Below are 21,235 nucleotides of genomic sequence, written 5' to 3' on the forward strand. Positions count from 1 at the left end.
TGTCCGCCCCTGGGTTGTCCGCCCCTGGGATGTCCCTCCCGTTTTCGTTCCGTTTAAGAAAGGTTTTACAACAGAATCGACGTATTGAATATGCCACAGGTTTGGCGAATGCACGTGACGATAGACAAGCATCATGGCGGCGCATGGCAATAATGTCCAAGTAGAGAAAGTAGGAAACCCAGCAAAGAAACGAAATGTGTAAGTAACGTTAGCAAGCTAGTCGCCTCCACAAGGTACGCTTATGGACACTCACGGCATGTAAAGATATCAACGAGAGAGTTAGGAGAGAGTAGTTTGCCAACCAGATTGGCTATGTCGATTGTGTTTAGAAATGCCAACGGGTGGCTGTTGGATGCTTGTTCACTTGTCGACAAGGGTGTCCAACTATGTAACGTTACTTCGGAGAGGAAAGCAGCCAGTGGGAAGTCGCATTTTAAATGTTGTTTTAAACATGAGTGTTTTCAGATTTTAAAGTCTCACGTTAGTGTTAAATCAAGTTGTACTGTGACCACAAACGACAGTACCGTCTCGGACGCAGCACTCCAGAGGAGTGAGAATAAAACTACAGTGGATTGTAAACCATCAAAGGTAAATTGGGCGGGGGGGTTGTTTCTTTATTTGTACGCCAGGTCAGGTAGGTTACTTAATAAATATAATCCGTTACTAGTTACCTGTCCAAATAGTAATCAGTAACGTAACTTTTATATTACCCGAACTCAGTAACGTAATCTGATTACATCCAGTTACTTTTAGATTACATTCACCTTTAGAGGCATTAGAACAAGACACGTATACATGTTCCCAATTTAACCACATCTATTGCAGGATAAATCAATGTTAAAGTTTACATAGCTGGCCATATATGGATGTTACGTTTTACTTTATGGGTTGGTTATGTAGGCTTCTTCTAACCCATTGCTTGCTACTACATAGACTGCTTTTTAATATAAAGATATTAGTCTTAGAATTCCAGTTATTCCAATAAATGTTATACCCCTTCATCTTAAAGAATAGGACTGGGATAAATTGAAGTATAGATTAACCAAATTGTTTTACCTGAGCATAACCCCAAAACTAAGGATGTATTAGCCAGCTCTACTCTGTTGTTTATGATTTTGTTGTCATGATTAGGCTGATTGGGCTCACTGATTCAAGTTGAAAAATAAATGCTGTGCTCATGGAATGGCATGCTTTGAGCACTACTGAAAAGTGCTATCTAAATTTTTTTAAATGAATGCCAAATGCTGGTATATAGGCCTGTTAACTTTTTGTTGGTGAATCTTTGGTATCTTGATAATGTGCATCTGTTTAAAGAGTAAGTCCACAGATGAAACAATAACCAAAAGATGACCCCGCCTTTGTTTTGGTAAAAAGCTGAGGGATGGGCCTGGAGAAATGTAACCACTCTCAGATTAATAGACAGTGCTATGGATGCAAGGACTGACCATCCATGATATCAACAGTATTGTTTTAACCTGATGTTATGAGGCTATACAGTGTTTGTTTATGTTCTGTGTGTTTTCATTGGCTGCCAATAAATAGGCCATAGTGGCGAAATAATTACAATTTAGCAATTAAAACTCTGGAGTGATAGATGTGTAGAAGATGAATGTGCAAGTAGAGATACTGGGGTGCAAATGAGCAAAAAAAAAAATAACAGTATGGGGGATGAGGTAGTTGGATGTGCTATTTACAGATGGGCTATGTGCAGTGATATGTGAGCTCCTCTGACAGCTGGAACTTAAAGTTAGTGAGGGAGATATGGGTCTCCAGCTTCAGTGATTTATTTTTTATTTTTTGCTATTCGTTCCTGTTATTGGCAGCAGAGAACTGGAAGGAAAGGTGGCCAAAGGAGGAATTGGCTTTGGGGGTGACCAGTGAAATATACCTGCTGGAGCGCGTGCTATGGGTGGGTGCTGCTATGGTGACCAGTGAGCTGAGATAAGGCGGGGCTTTACCTAGCAAAGTCTTATAGATGACCTGGAGCCAGTGGGTTTAGCGACAAATATGAAGCGAGGGCCAGCCAACGAGAGCATACAGGTCGCAGTGGTTGGTAGTATATGGGGCTTTGGTGACACAACGGATGGCACTGTAATAGACTGCATCCAGTTTGCTGAGTAGAGTGTTGGAGGCTATTTTGTAAATGACATCGCTGAAGTCAAGGATCAACAGGATAGTCTGTTTTACGAGGGTATGTGTGGCAGCATGGGTGAAGGATGCTTTGTTGCGAAATAGGAAGCCGATTCTAGATTTAATTTTGGATTGGAGATGCTTAATGTGAGTCTGGAAGGAGAGTTTACAGTCTAACCAGACACCTAGGTATTTCTAGTTGTCCACATATTCTAAGTCAGAACCTTCCGGAGTAGTGATGCTGGGCGGGCATGTGAAGGCAGCGATCGGTTGAAGAGCATACATTTAGTTTTACTTGCATTTAAGAGCAGTTGGAAGCCACGGAAGGAGAGTTTATGACTTTGAAGCTTGTCTGGAGGTTAGTTAACACATTGTCCAAAGAATGGACAGAAGTATACATAATGGTATCGTCTGCGTAGAGGTGGATGAGAGAATGACCAACAGCAAGAGCGACATCATTGATGTATACAGAGAAAAGAGTCGGCCCGAGAATTGAACCCTGTGGCTCCCCCATAGACTGCCAGAGGTCTGGACAATAGGCCCTCTGATTTGACACACTGAACTCTGTCTGAGAAGTAGTTGGTGAACCAGGCGATGCAGTCATTGCGAGGCTGTTGAGTCTGCTGATAACAATGTGATGACTGACAGTCGAAAGCCTTGGCCAGGTCGATGAATACAGCTGCAAAGGTGTAGACCTTACAGTGAAATGCTTACTTATAAGACCTTAACCAACAATGCAGTTTTAAGAAAAATAGTGTTAAGTTTAAAAAAAAAAATACAAATAAAGAACGTTCGAAAAATAAAACATTTCAAGAGCAACAATAAAATAACAGTAATGAGGCTATGTACACTGCTCAAAAAAATAAAGGGAACACTAAAATAACTCATCCGAGATCTGAATGAATTAAATATTATTTTCTTTACATAGTTGAATGTGCTGACAACAAAATCACACAAATTATCAATGGAAATCAAATTTATCAACCCATGGAGGTCTGGATTTGGAGTCAACTGATCCAACTTTGATGTAATGTCCTTAAAACAAGTCAACATGAGGCTCAGTAGTGTGTGTGGCCTCCGCGTGCCTGTATGACCTCCCTACAACGCCTGGGCATGCTCCTGATGAGGTGGCGGATGGTCTCATGAGGGATCTCCTCCCAGACTTGGACTAAAGCATCCGCCAACTCCTGGACAGTCTGTGGTGCAACGTGGTGTTGGTGGATGGAGCGAGACATGATGTCCCAGATGTGCTCAATTGGATTCAGGTCTGGGGAACGGGCGGGCCAGTCCATAGCATCAATGCCTTCCTCTTGCAGGAACTGCTGACACACTCCAGCCACATGAGGTCTAGCATTGTCTTTCATTAGGAGGAACCCAGGGCCAATCACACCAGCATATGGTCTCACAAGGGGTCTGAGGATCTCATCTCGGTACCTAATGGCAGTCAGGCTACCTCTGGCGAGCACATGGAGGGCTGTGCGGCCCCCCAAAGAAATTCCACCCCACAGCATGACTGACCCACCGCCAAACCAGTCATGCTGGAGGATGTTGCAGGCAGCAGAATGTTCTCCACGGCGTCTCCAGACTGTCACGTCTGTCACGTGCTCAGTGTGAACCTGCTTTCATCTGTGAAGAGCACAGGGCGCCAGTGGCGAATTTGCCTATCTTGGTGTTCTCTGGCAAATGCCAAACATCCTGCACGGTGTTGGGCCGTAAGCACAACCCCCACCTGTGGATGTCGGGCCCTCATACCACCCTCATGGAGTCTGTTTCTGACCGTTTGAGCAGACACGTGCACATTTGTGGCCTGCTGGAGGTAATTTTGCAGGGCTCTGGCAGTGCTCCTCCTGCTCCTCCCTGCACAAAGGCGAAGGTAGCAGTCCTGCTGCTGGGTTGTTTCCCTCCTACGGCCTCCTCCACGTCTCCTGATGTACTGGCCTGTCTCCTGGTAGCGCCTCCATGCTCTGGACACTATGCTGACAGACACAGCAAAACCTTCTTGCCACATCTCGCATTGATGTGCCATCCTGGATGAGCTGCACTACCTGAGCCACTTGTGTGGGTTGTAGACGCCGTCTCATGCTACCACACTCTAGTGAAAGCACCGCCAGCATTCAAAAGTGACCAAAACATCAGCCAGGAAGCATAGGAACTGATAAGTGGTCTGTTGTCCCCACCTGCAGAACCACTCCTTTATTGGGGGTATCTTGCTAAATGCCTATAATTTCCACCTGTTGTCTATTCCATTTGCACAACAGCATCTGAAATTTATTGTCAATCAGTGTTGCTTCCTAAGTGGACAGTTTGATTTCACAGAAGTGTGATTGACTTGGAGTTACATTGTGTTGTTTAAGTGTTCCCTTTTATTTTTTTTGAGCAGTGTACATACCGGTACAGAGTCAATGTGCGGGGTGCACAGGTTAGCCGAGGTAATTGAGGTCATATGTACGGTAGCGGTCAAAAGTTTGGACACACCTATTCATTCAAGGGTTTTTCTTTATTTTTTACTAATTTCTACATTGTAGAATAATAGTGAATACATCAACTATGAAAACACATGGAATCATGTAGTAACCAAAAAACTGTTAAACAAATCAAAATATATTTTAGATTCTTCAAAGTAACCACCCTTTGCCTTGATGACAGCTTTGCACACTCTTGGCATTCTCTCAACCAGCTTCACCTGGAATGCTTTTCCAACAGTCTTGAAACAGTTCCTACATGCTGATCACTTGTTGGCTGCTTTTCCTTCACTCTGCAGTCCAACTCAATTGGATTGAGGTTGGGTGATTGTGGAGGCCTGGTCATCTGACGCAGCACTCCATTACTCTCCTACTTGGTCAAATAGCCCTTAACAGCCAGGAGTTGTGTTGGGTCATTGTCAATGTCCTGTCACTGTTCTTTTAAGCACAAACAGGAGGGGATGGTGTATCGCTGCAGAATGCTGTGGTAGCCATGCTGGTTAAGTGTGCCTTGAATTCTAAATAAATCAGACGGTGTCACCAACAAATCACCATCACACCACCTCCTCCATACAAATGCAAATAGTCCAGATAGCCATTTGATTAGCTGTTCCGGAGTCTTATGGCTTGGGGGTAGAAGCTGTTTAGTCAAGCCAAGGTCCAAAAGACTTGACGTGTCTGGAGAGTGGGGCTAACTTGCCAGGTACTATCACTGGGAAACGCCTTTGTTTTAACCACAGATCTTTTTGATATATTCAAATCCCACAGAAACGAAAACGCAATGATCTGAACCAAGGAGAAATTGATTCACTCGCCTTCCACCACAAGGTAATCTTATGTTCACCATTACTTAGTTGACCCATTACCATTACTCAGACTTTTTATTGTTGACCACTGCTTATCATTGTGTTATGACCAGATCAGGTCTGCCATTTTGGAGGGGACCAAATCCTTAGTGGATGCTGGGCTCTCCTGTGAGTACCTGAGTGAGGTCAACGATGCTCGGGAGGGTCCCCTGCCTTCCCAGGATTGCAACCTGGCAGCCTTGTGTGACATGGCTAAAGAGCTCCCTCTAGTGAGTGAACATGGAGAGGACCCAGTTCAGTTTATTGAGTCTGAGGATGGCTGTAGTACAACACACCTTGACCTGTTCACACGGATTACAGAGAATTGTATGGACTTTGCCATGGAGGTGATGCTGATGGGAGAGAAATACATTATCCCACCACGATGTGCCTTCCTGCTCTCTGATTTTGCCAGAATGCAGCCCCTGGTTGGTTGTGAGTGTACAAAACCTGATCATGATAAAGAGCTTGCGTTTGCTGATTTTATGTGTTGTCAGTGCAGAAATACATTGTCTTTATAAATCTCTTAAACTCTCTAAAAATGTTTTGAGGTATCGAGTGGAGAGAAGTGAACTAAATAAGGATCCTCTCTGCTTGTGTGGGCCTAATGTCTTAGAACAAGGTTTCCCAAACTCAGTCCTGGGACCCCCCCCCCCCCCCCGGGTGAAGGTTTTGGTTTTTCCTCGAGCATTACACAGCTGATTCAAATAATCAAAGCTTGATGTTGAGTTGATCATTTGAATTGTGTGTAGTGCTAGGGCAACAAAAACTAAATGTGCACCCAGGACCTAGTTTGGGGAAACCCTGTCTTAGAAAATTGATTATTTTGCAGATGGAAAGTTTTTCGACCTCATTGTCCTGGATCCTCCATGGGAAAACAAGTCGGTAAAAAGGAGTGGCAGGTCAGCTTAAATGGCGTTCTTATTCAGTGTGATTTTATTCCAAGCGACATCCACTGCAATGTATGACTCTGCAAACCTCTAAATCCATTTTGACCATATTGTGCATTTCTCCTGCTGACCTCTAGGTATAGCTTTCTGCCCTCCTCCCAGCTCAAACGGCTCCCTGTCCCACTGCTGGCCTCCACAGGCTGTGTGGTGGTCACCTGGGTGACCAACAGACCCAGCCACCTGCGCTTCGTCAGGGACGAGCTGTACCCACACTGGGGCGTGGAGGTGCTGGCAGAGTGGTTCTGGGTCAAGGTAGAACACAAAAGAACCTAGAATTTATCGAAGTCATTATAGTTGTTATATATCTATTTTGTTTAAATGACACTACTCAATGGTGATAGTAAAAGTGGTCATGTTTCAGGACCTCTAATGTTGAATTTGCTTCTGAAATGAGCTATATGATCTTTATGAGCGTAAGCATTTTTCTCTGATGTATTGTCTACGTTTTCGCCCTCAGGTCACCAGGTCAGGGGAATATGTGTTTCCACTGGACTCTCTGCATAAGAAGCCTTACGAGGTGTTGGTACTTGGTCGATATCGTGGGTGCGGACACCACTCACACAGGTGTGACAAAATAAAAATGTTATTCCATTGTATTTTTTTTTACCCCTTTTTCTCCCCAATTTCATGTTATCCAATTGGTAGTTCCAGTCTTGTCTCATCGCTGAATCGCTGCAACAAGGTCGAGAGCCGTGCATCCCCCGAAACCCAACCAAGCCGCACTGCTTCTTGATACAATGCCTGCTTAACGCGGAAGCCAGCCACACCAATGTGTGGAGGAAACACCGTACACCTGGCGACCTTGTCAGCGTGCACTGCCTGCCACAGGAGTCGCTAGTGCGCGATGGGACAAAAACATCACTGCCGGCCAAACCCTCACCTAAACCGGACGACGCAGGCCAATTGTGCGTCGCCCCATGGGTCTCCCGGTCGCGGCCGGCTGCGACAGAGCCTGGACTCGAACCCAGAATCTCTAGTGGCACAGCTAGCACTGCGATTCAGTGCCTTAGACCACTGTGCCCCTCAGGAGGCTACTTGGTTTGTTTTTTACATTAATTTCTTAAAGGACCGGTGCAGTCAAAAACGTGATTTTAAATATGCAGTATTTCTACACCGAGGTTGGAATAATACGGTGAAATTGTGAAAATTATGTTAATGCCCTTTTCGTTTAAGAGCTGTTTGAAAAGACCCACTGAAATTTCTGCCTGTTTTGGTGGAATTGAGTTTAGTGCTGTCAGGTGACATCACCAGGTGGTAAATTAGTTAATAGACCAATAAGAAAGAGTTACGAACCTCTCTGCCAATAACAGTTTTCAGTTTTCTCCTCTACTAAAACCATTCCCAGACAGTCTTAACAAAATTCTTGCTTGAGATATTGCTCGCTTGCTAATAAGCTATTTTTGTTTCTTTTTGACCATTTTAATTAAAAACAATCACTGTGAGGTACTTAATTGTTACCCAGAAATGATTTAACGTTGAGATAAAAAAAAAAAATGGCTGTATTGGACCTTTTTTTAAAATTCTCCTGTGTAATTTTCTTTCATTACTGGAACGTTCGATCTCCTCCAAAACATGACGCGCTTTCTCCATCTCCTTTACAGCTCTCTGAGGAAGACGGAGCTCCCTATGGAGGAGCAACGTGTGATCGTCAGTGTCCCATCGGCCCTACACTCCCATAAACCTTCACTCTCAGGTCAGTATTCCCAGCACGTCCTGGTTCCACCAACAGCGTCATAAGTATGTCAGCGTCATAAGAACGTAATGTGGTAGCCAAGTGCGTAGGAATGAATGAATACAGTTCCAGTAATGAAATTCATAATTGGAGAAATGATTGAACTGAATAGTTTCACCACTAGAGGGCAATACTGTGACGTAAGTGTCCGCGATTGCTGTGTTTTGACCTGGCTCGCTAACTGTCAGTGCTCTGTTCTCACTGACTCACTCTCTGTCCCTCACTCTTTAAAAGCACAAGACAATGCCTTGCTATTAAATGGAAGGACATCAGCTGCAAGGTCTGTGCTCTAACCTGTCCGAATGGCTAATTGTGACCCCAGTTTGTCACGATGTGCTGCTGTACGGCCTGATTGGCCTTTGATTGTTAACAAGTTAAACCTTTTCTCTGATCCGTACAATGTTGTTTAGAAAGCAATGATGAGACCTTGAAGACAATGATTATGTAGAGTGGGGCTTGACATCAACTCTCTGCTTCTTCAGGGAAAGCAATTTATGCGTGTTTTATTTACTTGGGGAGCAAGAGGAAGAGGTTTGTCAGTGCCCTGTCAGCTGAATTTACAAGATGACTGGGAAAGTGGCAGGATATTGTGAGATTTAAATTCGTTATGACTGCATTGTGCTTTGTAACTATTGGGTTGAGAATATATTATGAGTTTCTAATTACGCTTTGTTTCACAGCTTTGTCTTTTCATTGTTACAAATAATAAGTAATAGAACCCACCGTATCTTTGCCTTGGGCAAGAATTGCAGCAAAACAGTGTGATATCGTTTTTTCCCCAGCCATGATTGATAAGTCCGCAGTCAAACTCAAAGAGCACGCTATTTCACACTCGCCAAGTAACCCATCATCATTTGAGCCGCTGTCATTCCGATTTGTGTGTTTTGATATATCACTTTTTGGTGACGTCATCCCCTTCTCATCCCTGTCTCTGGCCTTCCAGCGAATCCCCCTCCAACCCCTCTGGGTAGCAGGGAGGCTGTGGTGGGCGTGGTAGAACGCAGTGCTGCTGGGATGAAATGTCAGAGGAGCTGGTCCCGCAGAGAGGTGCCACGGCACATTAACATAACCTGTGATAAAGAGGTATAGAGCGGACCTTTTCTGATCCTGAAAGGTTCTATCGACCCGTTGGCAAAAAGGAACATCCGGACGTGGGCATTAATGCTGAATATTCACTCTGGAGTACCCAGGGGCGGGAAAAGGATTTGGGCTGCTGTCCTTTTCTCACACCCCCTCTGGTGGATTCTTATGCAACAGCTTGAAATGGTGAATATCCACAGTGCTAAGTCTCTAAACCGCCCCCTTCTAAAACACAAAGTCCTCTTCCTCAGTCACTGTTACCACAGGGCAATATTCCTGTTAGGGGATTGGAGCACAAGTGGTGTATGTAGTCCCAAGTGTTTTGGATGTGCCAGGTCTGGAGGCAGTGGCCAACTCTTTACCCCTGACCTCAGTATGACATCACAGCATGGATGTCCTAAACAGAGGGCGGAGCGGAGAGCGACTCTGTGATCCGATAGCTCTCTACCCCCCCCCTCTCCCCCAGTGATCCTGTTAGTGACATCAGACGTGTGTGTGTGTGTGTGTGTGTGTGTGTGGCTGCAGTAGGGATACAGAGGGACACCAACGCTCACTCTCTACCTCAGATCCAAACACATCCTCGCCAGATGGCCGACACGGCAGAAAAAAAAGTGTTTATGCTCCTCGGAGTGTGAATAATCTGTTTGCTTTTAATTGTGGCTCCAAAAAACTTTGGTAATTAGCTAAAGTTGAATATTTTCCTCCCAGCATTGTATTGTAATAAGCGGCTAATTGGCAGTGCCCTCTTCATGCCCGCCCAATTCAATGGCACCCAGCCAGCGTGTGTGAGATTCTAATTGACTTGTGAAAAGATGTGTGCTACTGTTTAAACTCAGAGAACCTGAGATATTGGTGAGTGGTTTATATTTGTTCTATTTTACATGTAGAAGTGTGTGTGAATTGGAAATGTTTTTTTTTTTTGCATATCCCAACTCGTCCCTGGAGCAATTAGGGGTACGTGCCTTGCTCAAGGGCACATTGACCGATTCTTAATCTTGGCAGCTTGGGGTCTTGATCTAGCGACATTTCGGTTACTGGCCCAACACTTTAACCACTAGGCTACATGCTGTCCTGGGGTGGTGAGAAAGGCAGAGAAAATAACTTTACTCACTCACAGCTGGAGGTGCTGAGTAAGGTGATATATGTACAGTATTTCTACCACTTTTAGCCAGTGGTGTAAAGTGCAAATGTTACAATACTTCAAAGTACTACTTCAGTAGTTTTGGGGGAGGTGTCTGTATTTTACATTTATATTTAAAAAAAAACTTTTACTCTACTATATTCCTGAAGAAGATGTGTACTTTTTACTCCATACATTTTCCCTGACACCCAAAAGTACTTACATTTCGAATGCTCAGGCAGGACAGCAATCACCTATCAATATAACGTGTTGTCATTCCTACTGCCTCTGATCTGGCGGACTCCCTAAACACAAATACTGTGTTTGTAAATTATGTCTGTGCCCGTCTGTATGTAAATACAAAAATTATTATAATTGTGCCGTCTGGTTTGCATAATATAAGTAATTTGATATATAGCATTTACTTTTACTCAAGTATTACAATTGAGTACATATTCCAACTGCTTTTACCAAACACTTTTATTCAAACCGACTTACAGTACAGTGAGAGAATCAATATTTGTGTTCCCTGTGAGACTTCAACCCTTGACCTTGGTGTTGCTAGGGCCACTTACCATCTGAGCCACACAGGACCGCACACACTGCAGTTTATTATTTGTGAGTGTTGGTGGTTTTATAACCTCCACTCACTCAAAGTATTAATTCCCTGAAATACCTCACTTTCAAAATGAATGGGTTGAGATCAGGTGGGGCAGTAGAACAAGCACTGTCATCAATACCCTTAACTTGGCTGTCCCAGGATCAGTGTGACAAACCAAAAGGCACACGAATGCTTATTTAGTGCACTACATTTGATGAGTCCCGGTGGGAAAGTAGTGCACTAAATAGGGAATAGGTTGCCATTTGGGATTTACACCGAATGTGCAGGGTCTAAACTCAGGGCAGCAGCACTAAGAGGAACATCACAAAGAGCTAAGTTGAGCCGCGAGGCAAGCCGCAAGTCTCACACCCCCTCTCTTGCCTTGAGTTTTTAGATAATTAGACCTTTTTATTCCCTCTCCAAACTTTGCGGGCTGAGTCACCGATCAGAGTGTTTCTTCTGTGTTAGTCTGTGCGCTTTTCATGTTTGGCCTTTCTCTCCCCCCACCCCCTAACTTTTTTCTTTCTGACATGTTTCGTAAGAGAGGTATAGGCTGGGCAGGTTTAGGGGGGGGATTGAGGGAGGGGGCTTAGACTCTCTGGGGTTTGGGCGCTCATTAACCTGCCTAGTGTAGGGTGAGTGGAGTGTGTGACTGAGGCGTGAGCATGCATGTGAGCGAGCAAACAGCACCAGCGCAGGGGCGGAGAAGAAGTGAACCCTATCGGTCAGGAATGCTGTTCCTGGAACACCATTGTTTCCCTGCTCAAGGACAGCCAGAACACCGCCATGCACAAATCCAGCATTCATTGGCAAGCCAGACATTAAGCCCCCACTCCCCCTTCTGCACCAGCTAAATACCCCCATAGGCAGATCCTGCTCAGATTTGTACTTTCTATCAGAATAATCTATTTCTAATCTCCTCTGAGGACATCTAAAATGTCTTGAACTCCCTATCCTCTCCCTCTTCTTTATTGACATATATTAGAATGTGAGATGGGGAGATAGTTTCTGAACTCTATTCCTCTCCTCTGAGTGACTGAACTGGGAATATAACCTGTGCCTCAAGGGGATACCTGCTGTCTGGAGGCAGCAGCACTACCAATAGACCAGCCCTAGATGCCCTCTACTATTTCTTTGTTTCCCTCCACAGAGGTGTTAAGTCCGTACGTGGGTGCCGACGCCCGGTGCCTGGAGCTGTTTGCCAGAAGCCTGCAGCCAGGATGGACCAGCTGGGGCAACGAGGTGATCAAGTTTCAGCATGTCAGTTATTACACCATGGAGCCCACAGACGAGCCCACAGATACGGCTACAGGATCCTTACATGGAGAGTCCTCTCCTCACTTCTCTCTACCTCCTCCAACACCGGACTAATCATCACAGTTTTTAATAGCATACCGTTGAAGCTTTCCACATCAAAATCCCAATTCGTTTTCATAGTCAAGGAGCCCCTCAAATCTCTCTCAATCTCCTTTGATCTGTTATTTTCTTTCATTTGGGACTCTTGATTTGTGTTTCTGGGTCGTAGTATGTTGGGGGTGGTGAATCACAGAGCCCATGATGCGATGGAGGGGAGATGAAAGTGCATCGCTCCGGAGCTCAGATCAAGGTTGATGTTTTGAGCTGAAGCTAATACCCTATAGCTCTATGTTCAGATACACAACTGTGTGTTACCTCAGAGCGGTGTGTTGTGCATTGATGATTGAGCTATGCTGGCACAATGCCTGGTTTAATAATTGTCAAACTGTACGTACATGTTTTATAATGTGCTGAAATGTGTTGGGTAATGTGTATCCATTTAAATCCAAGAGTTGAATAAAGAAACCAAACTTTATTGTTTTGCATGACTCGACCCAGCCATAAGATGCTCTGATTTTGTGAGGACATTTGCCCTGTCCCATTGTAGAGATATGAATTACCTTGCACCCTTTGATGTGTTTTTCTGAGTGCAATGGCTATTTGATGTGTCCCAAATGGCACCCTATTCCCTTTTATAGAGCTCTGGTCAAAAGCACTGCTCTTCATAGGGAATAGAGTGCCATTTGGAATGCACAATGCGGCTGTCATCCAGGTTACAGAGAGAGACCACCAGCTCCACTGCGAGCCACGCCTGCCTCTGAGTCTGCTCTTTGTATGTAGGAACCAAACAAATAACAGTACCTGAGCCATAAACTGTTAGATTACGTCATTCTCACACCATCCCTACCTACTCGTTTGGAAGGTGCCAAAACACAACTTTTTTTTTTTGCCACCTCTCACACCTTCATCCATCCCTGGCTCTCTTCCTCTCCTCCCCTGTGTGGCTGGATATGGTATGGGCAGGGTGGGGCTACTCTAATGGGCCTTTAGTTTCTCTGGGGGACTGTCACAGAGCCAGATGAGGATGAGTTACAGCCACTGCAGCACACAGCATAGCAATCACTAACTAATGAATCCAGAACAGGATCATTTCCGCATTACACGTTCTCTTTGGTTCTTTCTCCCTTTCTCATCCTCCCATCTATTTCTTTCCCTCTCACGACAGGAGGAAGACATGAATGAGAAACAGCAGAATGAGAGGTTAGATGTAATGTATTCCTGTCTGGGTAAAGAGGTAGACTCAGATATTGGACACTTATCACAGATTGAATTAAAGGAGTGTAGCGCTTTCTCATTAGTCTGCTCCCCAGGTGAGCACTTACTGAATTTATTCATGTTATTGGAAGTTGTCAACTCCAAAATAATCCTGCTCCCTTGAAACCCCCATGGAGATGTGGCAAAATAAATACCACATTTGGAAAACAAACTTCTTAGAAGATTCAAGGCTCGGCTTGTAATGTAACTGGAATCATAGTTATGAAAACATGATTTAATCATTTCTGCCTTTGACAAAAAAATGTTGTCTTTCACCGGCTGCAACTGTGTTAGCATCAGTTTCAAAGGCAGCCAATTAGTGTTGAATGTCTCAAAGCATTGGTGTTGTAGTGTTTGGAAAATATACTTGTGAAGGAGTGGCCTTCACTAAAGACATTCATTTTCAAAAAGTATTTATACAGCAAGTTCTGTTTGTCCTTAATTTATTCAGTCATTTACCACACATTCTCGTTACTAGAGCTTTCCCTCATTTCCAACCAATTGCAGTCAGTCGTGTTCATTGTTGTGTTTCTTGTCTTCTATTGGTCAGGCGATGGAAGTGGCTAATTGACACAGGTGTTCCAGTTCAGTAATTAGGTCTTGCCATGAATGTCTTTTAACTAGGGTGAGCCACAGCTGTTTTCTTTACCTGTCCGTTTGTATGTTTTACAGTTACTTCAGTTTTAAATCAATTTGAAGGGATAATTGACCCCCAGACATAAAAATCATGAAACTCCTGTCAATTTGGGGAAAGCCTATGTTTTATTAGTGGGTAAAATTAAAATTTACCCCATGATTGACTTCTAACTGGTCCTTTTGTGAAATCAGGAAATTGTGTAAGAACGCATTATAGGTACATGGTTCTCATCACTGGAGATAGTGTGATGTTCATTCAGAATTATGTCCCTGTAATTGAGGATGATTTCCACTCAGTTTGCGATACACCTGTGTCAATTGAAGAAATTAGAGAGGCTCTGAATTCAATGAAAAATGGGAAATCACCTGGCCCTGATGGCCTGTCAGTTGATTTTTATAGACAGTGTTGGAAGTTACCCGAAGAACCGATTTTCAATATGTTTCAAGATTGCATTAAAAATGGGGAAATGGTCTCCACTATGAAACAGAGCCTTATTTAATTGATTCCGAAGCCCAATAAAGACCCTTCTCTCATTGACAATTGGAGACCAATTACTTTATGAAATATTGATCTCAAATTGATTGCGCTGGTTTATGCCAAAATATTAAAGAAAGAAATAGATACCATTATAAATGAGACTCAAACAGGATTTATGAAGGGCCGTCACATAAGCTCTAACATTCGTTTAGTCTAGGACCTTATAGATTATTCAGATGCAATTGACTCAGATGCGATTGTCCTATTTTTGGACTTCTGTAAAGCCTTTGACACAATTGAAAATGAATTTCTCTTTAGGTGCTTTAACGTTTTGGATTTGGTGAAAATGTAATTCAAGTAATTTGCATGTTTTACAAAGATATAAATATTTCTGGGCTACTAAATCTTAACACATCCAAAAGATTCAGTATCAACAGAAGTGTATGACAGGGATGCCTAATTTCGCCATTTTTATTCATTTTGGTTGTGGAACTTCTATCTCTAGATATTCTGAATGATGCCAATTTGTATGGCTTAACAATTTTTAACAAAAAAATCAAAATCTCTAAGAGACAAAGACCAGGTCGCCCATGCCCTTAATGCTATAACTGTATGTTCTATTGCATCAGGATTAATGCTCAATGTCTTGTTTTGTGTACCCCTCCTTATCGTTATGTGTAAATCCAGCTACTTGTATAGAGATCAATAATACCTTTCTTGACTTCATCTGGAAAAATCTGTCCTTTCTAACAAAAGAGTTGAAGGCGATCTAGAAGTGTTGGATTTTGTTGACATAAATAATACTTTTAAGATAAACTGGTTGAAAAAATGTTTGATCAATACTGATTCAATATCGTATTTCATTCCAAATAATGTGTTCAATTGGGATAGGGGGCAGCATTTTCACTTTTGGATGAATTTCGTCAGACACCGTCAGAATTTTCGTCAGACACCGGAATTCTACGGTTGGAACATTATTGATGTTTTATGTTAAAAACATCCTAAAGATTGATTCCATATCATTTGACTTGTTTCTACGACCTGTAACGGAACTTTTCGAGTTTTTGTCTGGACGAAGTGCTCACGCCTGATGAAGATGGATTACTGGGCTGAACACGCTAACAACAAGTGGCTATTTGAACATAAATTATGGACTTTATGGAACAAATCAGTCATTTGTTGTCGAACTGGGATTCCTGGGAGTGCCTTCTGATGAATATCATCAAAGGTAAGTGAATATTTATAGTGTTATTTTTAACTTCTGTTGACTCCAACATGGCGGATATTTCTTTGACTGGATTGGGCTCTGAGCGCCGTTCTCAGATTATGCTTTTTCCGTAAAGTTTTTTTGAAATCTGACACAGCGGTTGCATGAAGGAGAAGTCTATCTTTAATTCTGTGAATAACACTTGTATCTTTTATCAATGTTTATTATGAGTATTTTTGCAAAATCACAGAATGTTTTGGAATCAAAACATTACTGCACGTAACACGCCAATGTAAACTGAGATTTTTGGATATAAATATGCACATTATCGAACAAAACATACATGTATTGGGTAACATGATGTCCTATGAGTGTCATCTGATGAAGATCATCAAAGGTTAGTGATTAATTGTATCTATATTTCTTATTTTTGTGACTGTGTTTTTTAGACTTGGCTATGACCTACCATAATCATATGTTGTGCTTTCGCTGTAAAGCATTTTTGAAATCGGACACGATGGGCAGATTAACAAAATGTTTATCTTTCATTTGCTGTATTAGACTTGTTAATGTGTGAAAAAATATTTTTGAATTTTGCGTGCTGCCTTTTCAGCGGAATGTTGTCGATGGGTTCTGCTAGCGGAATGCCTGCCCTAGAAAGGTTAATAAGTTGGGAGGTCTTCAATTTTTACTGAAATGTAATTTATATTCCTGAAAGATTATCTGCTAAATTGGCTAAGTTTCACCAACAAACTTTAATGGTCTGGAAAATATGTTTCCTACCCAATTTCTCACCACATAAAGATCTTTTGTGGAATAATTCAGACATAACTATAAGGAATAAGTCATTGTTCTACCCCAGCTGGCATGAGAGGAATATCGACTTTCAAATACTGTATACCAAACAAAGTTAAGGAAGTGCACTTCAAAATTTTACATAAGATATATCCATGTAATTCTATGATATCCAAATTTGTGGCTATTGATGATATCTGCGTTTTCTGTGAAAAAGGTGAGAATCTGTCTCACTTGTTCCTTGAATGTAAATTTGTGTCAGAATTTTGGGAAAACCTTGCAAAATACTTATTTAGCATTATGAACACTGCCTATGTTTTTGACATGACATAATATTTACTATTGCAATAATAACAAGACCACTGAAGTGATTGTTACTTTTTTTATTCTGGTTGCCAAATACTTCATACGCAAACAAAAATTCCAAAATTCTATACCAAAATTACTCATTTTTCTGATTGATTTCAACTGTCTTATTAAAACATTATCCCTAGTGAATAATGTTTGTATGTTTGAGTATTTTCTTGTTAATACCTGTGTTTTGTTTTGTTAGACATGTTTGATGTAGCAATGTAAGTTGATTTTTGTTTTATGAATAAAATAAAAGAATAAAAACAGATTTTTATATATATATATTAAAAAAAGAGAAAGTGTGATGTTATCACATTTCATAACACTTTTTGAAACAATTACCTGCACTCCAGATTGCCAAATCAGCCAATAGTTGGTATGGGCATACTTGTCTAGAACACATCCGTCAGTTTATATCCTCATGGAAAAGTACTGTATATATTTCGCTTAGATGTGCCCAATCTAAATAGTGTACCAAATTATTAGACTCGGTTTCTCCTTCAAGTACCATCTTTTAATACGCCCTATGTGTCTGGGGAAACGTGGGAAAGGGCCGTTGTTGCCATAGCAACGTTCCCTGCACTACATCTGGGCAGTGACAAACTGCAGGTGCTGAGAACTCGGTGAGACCCTCCTAAATTGATAGTGCAGTTTGTTTGGGCGAGTTTAAAGCTATGACGCCGGCTACTTCATATGCTGATATTGACTTTGGTATTATTGTGCAGCTTCATTTGCTAGCCAGCCCGATAGAGAGCATTGCATTGTGGGTTTTGTAGTTGACTTGAGCTGCAACAGATTTCCACAGCTATTTTCACGTTGCTACCAATCTTGTTATAATGACCAAATTAAACATTTGTTCACAAAAAATATTGTTTTCACATATTAGTGCTATTTAAGCACTTTTAATCGTAGGAATTATTGGATTATCCCTTTCAGTAACATTGAAGGGTTTTTATTCTCATTCTTTTTTAACCCTTTTAAATGCCAAAGTAATAGCCAGCTCTCTCACAATGCTTGTTGTTTCTCTCACTAGCATTACAAACATATTTTTAATACTGCAGACACTTATTGGGAGGTTACATCAATAATACACTTTTAAAGCTAATTTAAATAGGAGGCTTGCCAACTCATTTCCCCGAGAGATAGTTTTTCTACACAAACCAGGTTTCCATCCAACCATTTCATGCGGATTACCTGATGCATGAAAAAAGTCACGACCGGGTTGGTGGAAACTGAAATGCCTGTAAAATTATATAAATGTCAACAGACACATTTGTTCGTTCGAGATGGCGGAATCTTTTTGTGTGTGTATGAATTATATGAGAAATATATTGATATAATATACCATATACCATATAGAAAATATTGATATAATAACCATCATACCGAAGTAAACTTGGGTTTATACGCGATATGCCGTGTGGTCCTCCCACTACGACTCGGGAAACCGTGCAGTTTATTAGGCTACATATGAAATACATTGTGGTGACAATGTACAATAATGAGCTTGATGCTCCTTTCCAATAAATATTGCGGGTTTATTCTGGTGACATGATGATTGATGCTTGGCTGCCGTTTGACAAAAAAAAACATTTTTTTTTGCTCTTAGATATAATAATCTATTGTAGGTAGCCTACCCGCACTGTATCTGTGAGCAGTTGGCTAGAGCACACGTGCCAAGACAAAAGTGGGCACATTTGCAATATAACGCAACAGATTTTGTGACAAAACCATCAGTAGAGGTGAAAATGCGATGGAAAACCATTTTTAACTTCCTTTTTTATTTGGTACACATAGCCTTTCATCTGCAATAAATACATTTGATGGAAACATCTCTGTTGGGAAAATGTGCATATTGTTTTATGCAGATTTTTGAATATTCACATGGAAATCTGTCACCGATTGGATGGAAACCTAGCTATAGTGATAAGACAAGGGCAAAATAAAAGGAGAACAAAACGAGTAAGATGAAAAAGCCAGGGACCTCTTTAAATGGACCATAAAATGGACTCATGATAAGTTCATAGAGCAGTGTTTCTCAACTGTCTTTGTACTAGTGATGGTAGAATTCTCCTTCTCTTCTCTCTGCTTCGGTCAAAACAAGCACTAAATGTGGGTGACTCCCAATAATATCTCCTGAAGTGTGCAATCGTTCACTTCCTCCCACATATCTAAAAGCATTGGATTGTTGGGGTATGGTCTAGTTGGTGTTGCCATCATATTTCTTATACTCGTAATTTTCTTTCAAATCATGTAAGTGGACAAATTCACCCTTTGGGAGGAAGGAGAGAGACTTTGGACAAAGGCTGTACTAACTCAATTGGTTAATCTGACAGACTGGTCAGTGACGCGCTACGAAACGGTTCCAGTCAGTGGACTTGGGGTTGAAGATTGTGGAGTTTAATTTGAAGGTTAAGACAGAAATAGGATCAAATTCTTGTTGGTTTGACACAATCTTGGTGGAACCATACTGCTCTAAGCACCACTAATAGGCACCAAACTGACCAGATGATGTGGAATAAATTATAATCCAATCAGTAATAGCCTGTTTCCTTCTCCTGTGACAGTGTTTCACTTCCTGAACTGATCCATAATGCACTTGGGGTAATGATCACCAGTAATCATTATCCACAAAGAGCTTTGTTACACAAACAGTATTTATTGTGCGTCATCACCGTACCAGACCCTTTCATTGTAACCAAGACCATGCGTTCTCACTTTAATTAACTAATACCGGTAAATTTGACTGTATTCATGCAATACAGTTGAACTCCAATTTTTCCAACAATTGTTAACAGACAGATTATTTCACTTATTCACTGTATCACAATTCCAGTGGGTTAGAAGTTTACATACACTCAGTTGACTGTGCCTTTAAACAGCTTGGAAAATGCCCGAAAATGATGTCATGGCTTTAGAAGCTTCTGAAAGGCTAATTGACATCATTTGAGTCAATTGGAGGTGTACCTGTGGATGTATTTCAAGGCCTACCTTCAAACTCAGTGCCTCTTTGCTTGACATCATGGGAAAATCCAAAGAAATCAGCCAAGACCTCAGAAAAAAATTGTAGACCTCCACAAGTCTGGTTCATCCTTGGGAGTAATTTCCAAACACCTGAAGGTACCACGTTCATCTGTACAAACAATAGTACGCAAGTATAAACACCATGGGACCACGCAGCCGTCATACCACTCAGGAAGCAGACGCGTTCTGTCTCCTAGAGATGAACGTACTTTGGTTTGAAAAGTGCAAATCAATACCAGAACAACAGCAAAGGACCTTGTGAAGATGCTGGAGGACACCGGTACAAAAGTATCTATATCCACAGTAAAATGAGTCCTATATAAACAACCTGAAAGGCCGCTCAGCAAGGAAGAAGCCACTGCTCCAAAACCGCCATAAAAAAGCCAGACTACAGTTTGCAACTGCACATCGGGACAAAGATGGTACTTTTTGGAGAAATATCCTCTGGTCTGATGAAACAAAAATAGAACTGTTTGGCCATAATGACCATCGTTTTGTTTGGAGGAAAAAGGGGGAGTCTTGCTAGCCGAAGAACACCATCCCAACCGTGAAGCACGGGGGAGGCAGCTCCATGTTGTGAGGGTGCTTTGCTGAGGAGGGACTGGTGCACTTCACAAAATGGATTGCATCATGAGGTAGGAAAATGTTGTGGATATATTGAATCAACATCTCAAGACATCAGTCAGGAGGTTAAAGCTTGGTCACAAATGGGTCTTCCAAATGGACAATGGACAAATGGACAATGACCCCAAGCATACTCCCAAAGTTGTGGCAAAATGCTTTAGGACAACACAGTAAAGGTATTGGAGTGGCCATCACAAAACCCTGACCTCAAACCTATAGAAAATGTGTGGGCAGAACTGAAAAAGTGTATGCGAGCAAGGAGGCCTACCAACCTGACTCAGTTACACCTGCTCTGTCAGGAGGAATGGGCCAAAATTCACCCAATTTATTGCGGGAAGCTTGTGGAAGGCTACCCAAAATGTTTGACCCAAGTTAAGCAATTTAAATGCAATGCTAACAAATATTTTTGAGTGTATGGAAACTTCTGACCCACTGGAAATATGATGGAAGAAATAAAAGCTGAAATAAATCATTCTCTCTACTATTATTCTGACATTTCTCATTCTCATTCTTAAAATAAAGTGGTGATCCTAACTAGGATTAAATGTCAGGAATTGTGAAAAATGAGTTTAAATGTATTCGGCTAAGGT

At 41.9% G+C, this 21,235-nt stretch overlaps 1 protein-coding gene across 1 annotated transcript; it reads left to right on the forward strand.

Annotated features, from left to right (window-relative positions):
* Positions 1-3: 3 nt before the first annotated feature.
* Positions 4-12,751, forward strand: mettl4 (methyltransferase 4, N6-adenosine). The gene is made up of 8 exons (XM_064941797.1): positions 4-588; positions 5,361-5,420; positions 5,512-5,872; positions 6,270-6,339; positions 6,465-6,639; positions 6,845-6,951; positions 7,989-8,080; positions 12,071-12,751. The coding sequence occupies exons 1-8, from the start codon at positions 313-315 to the stop codon at positions 12,289-12,291; spliced, it is 1,362 nt and encodes a 453-aa protein (XP_064797869.1). The 5' UTR covers positions 4-312; the 3' UTR covers positions 12,292-12,751.
* The last annotated feature ends 8,484 nt before the right edge of the window (positions 12,752-21,235 follow it).

This window comes from Oncorhynchus masou, chromosome 28 (genome assembly GCF_036934945.1).
Source record: "Oncorhynchus masou masou isolate Uvic2021 chromosome 28, UVic_Omas_1.1, whole genome shotgun sequence".
NCBI classification, from domain to species: domain Eukaryota; kingdom Metazoa; phylum Chordata; class Actinopteri; order Salmoniformes; family Salmonidae; genus Oncorhynchus; species Oncorhynchus masou.

What these genes read in the sequence shown, in the direction of transcription:
- mettl4 (XM_064941797.1), top strand. Translation starts at nt 313, where the DNA reads ATGTCGATTGTGTTTAGAAATGCCAACGGGTGGCTGTTGGATGCTTGT. An exon ending in TGGATTGTAAACCATCAAAG is followed by an intron (nt 589 to 5,360) that starts GTAAATTGGGCG and finishes CAAATCCCACAG; the next exon opens with AAACGAAAACGCAATGATCT. An exon ending in TGCGGACACCACTCACACAG is followed by an intron (nt 6,952 to 7,988) that starts GTGTGACAAAAT and finishes TCTCCTTTACAG; the next exon opens with CTCTCTGAGGAAGACGGAGC.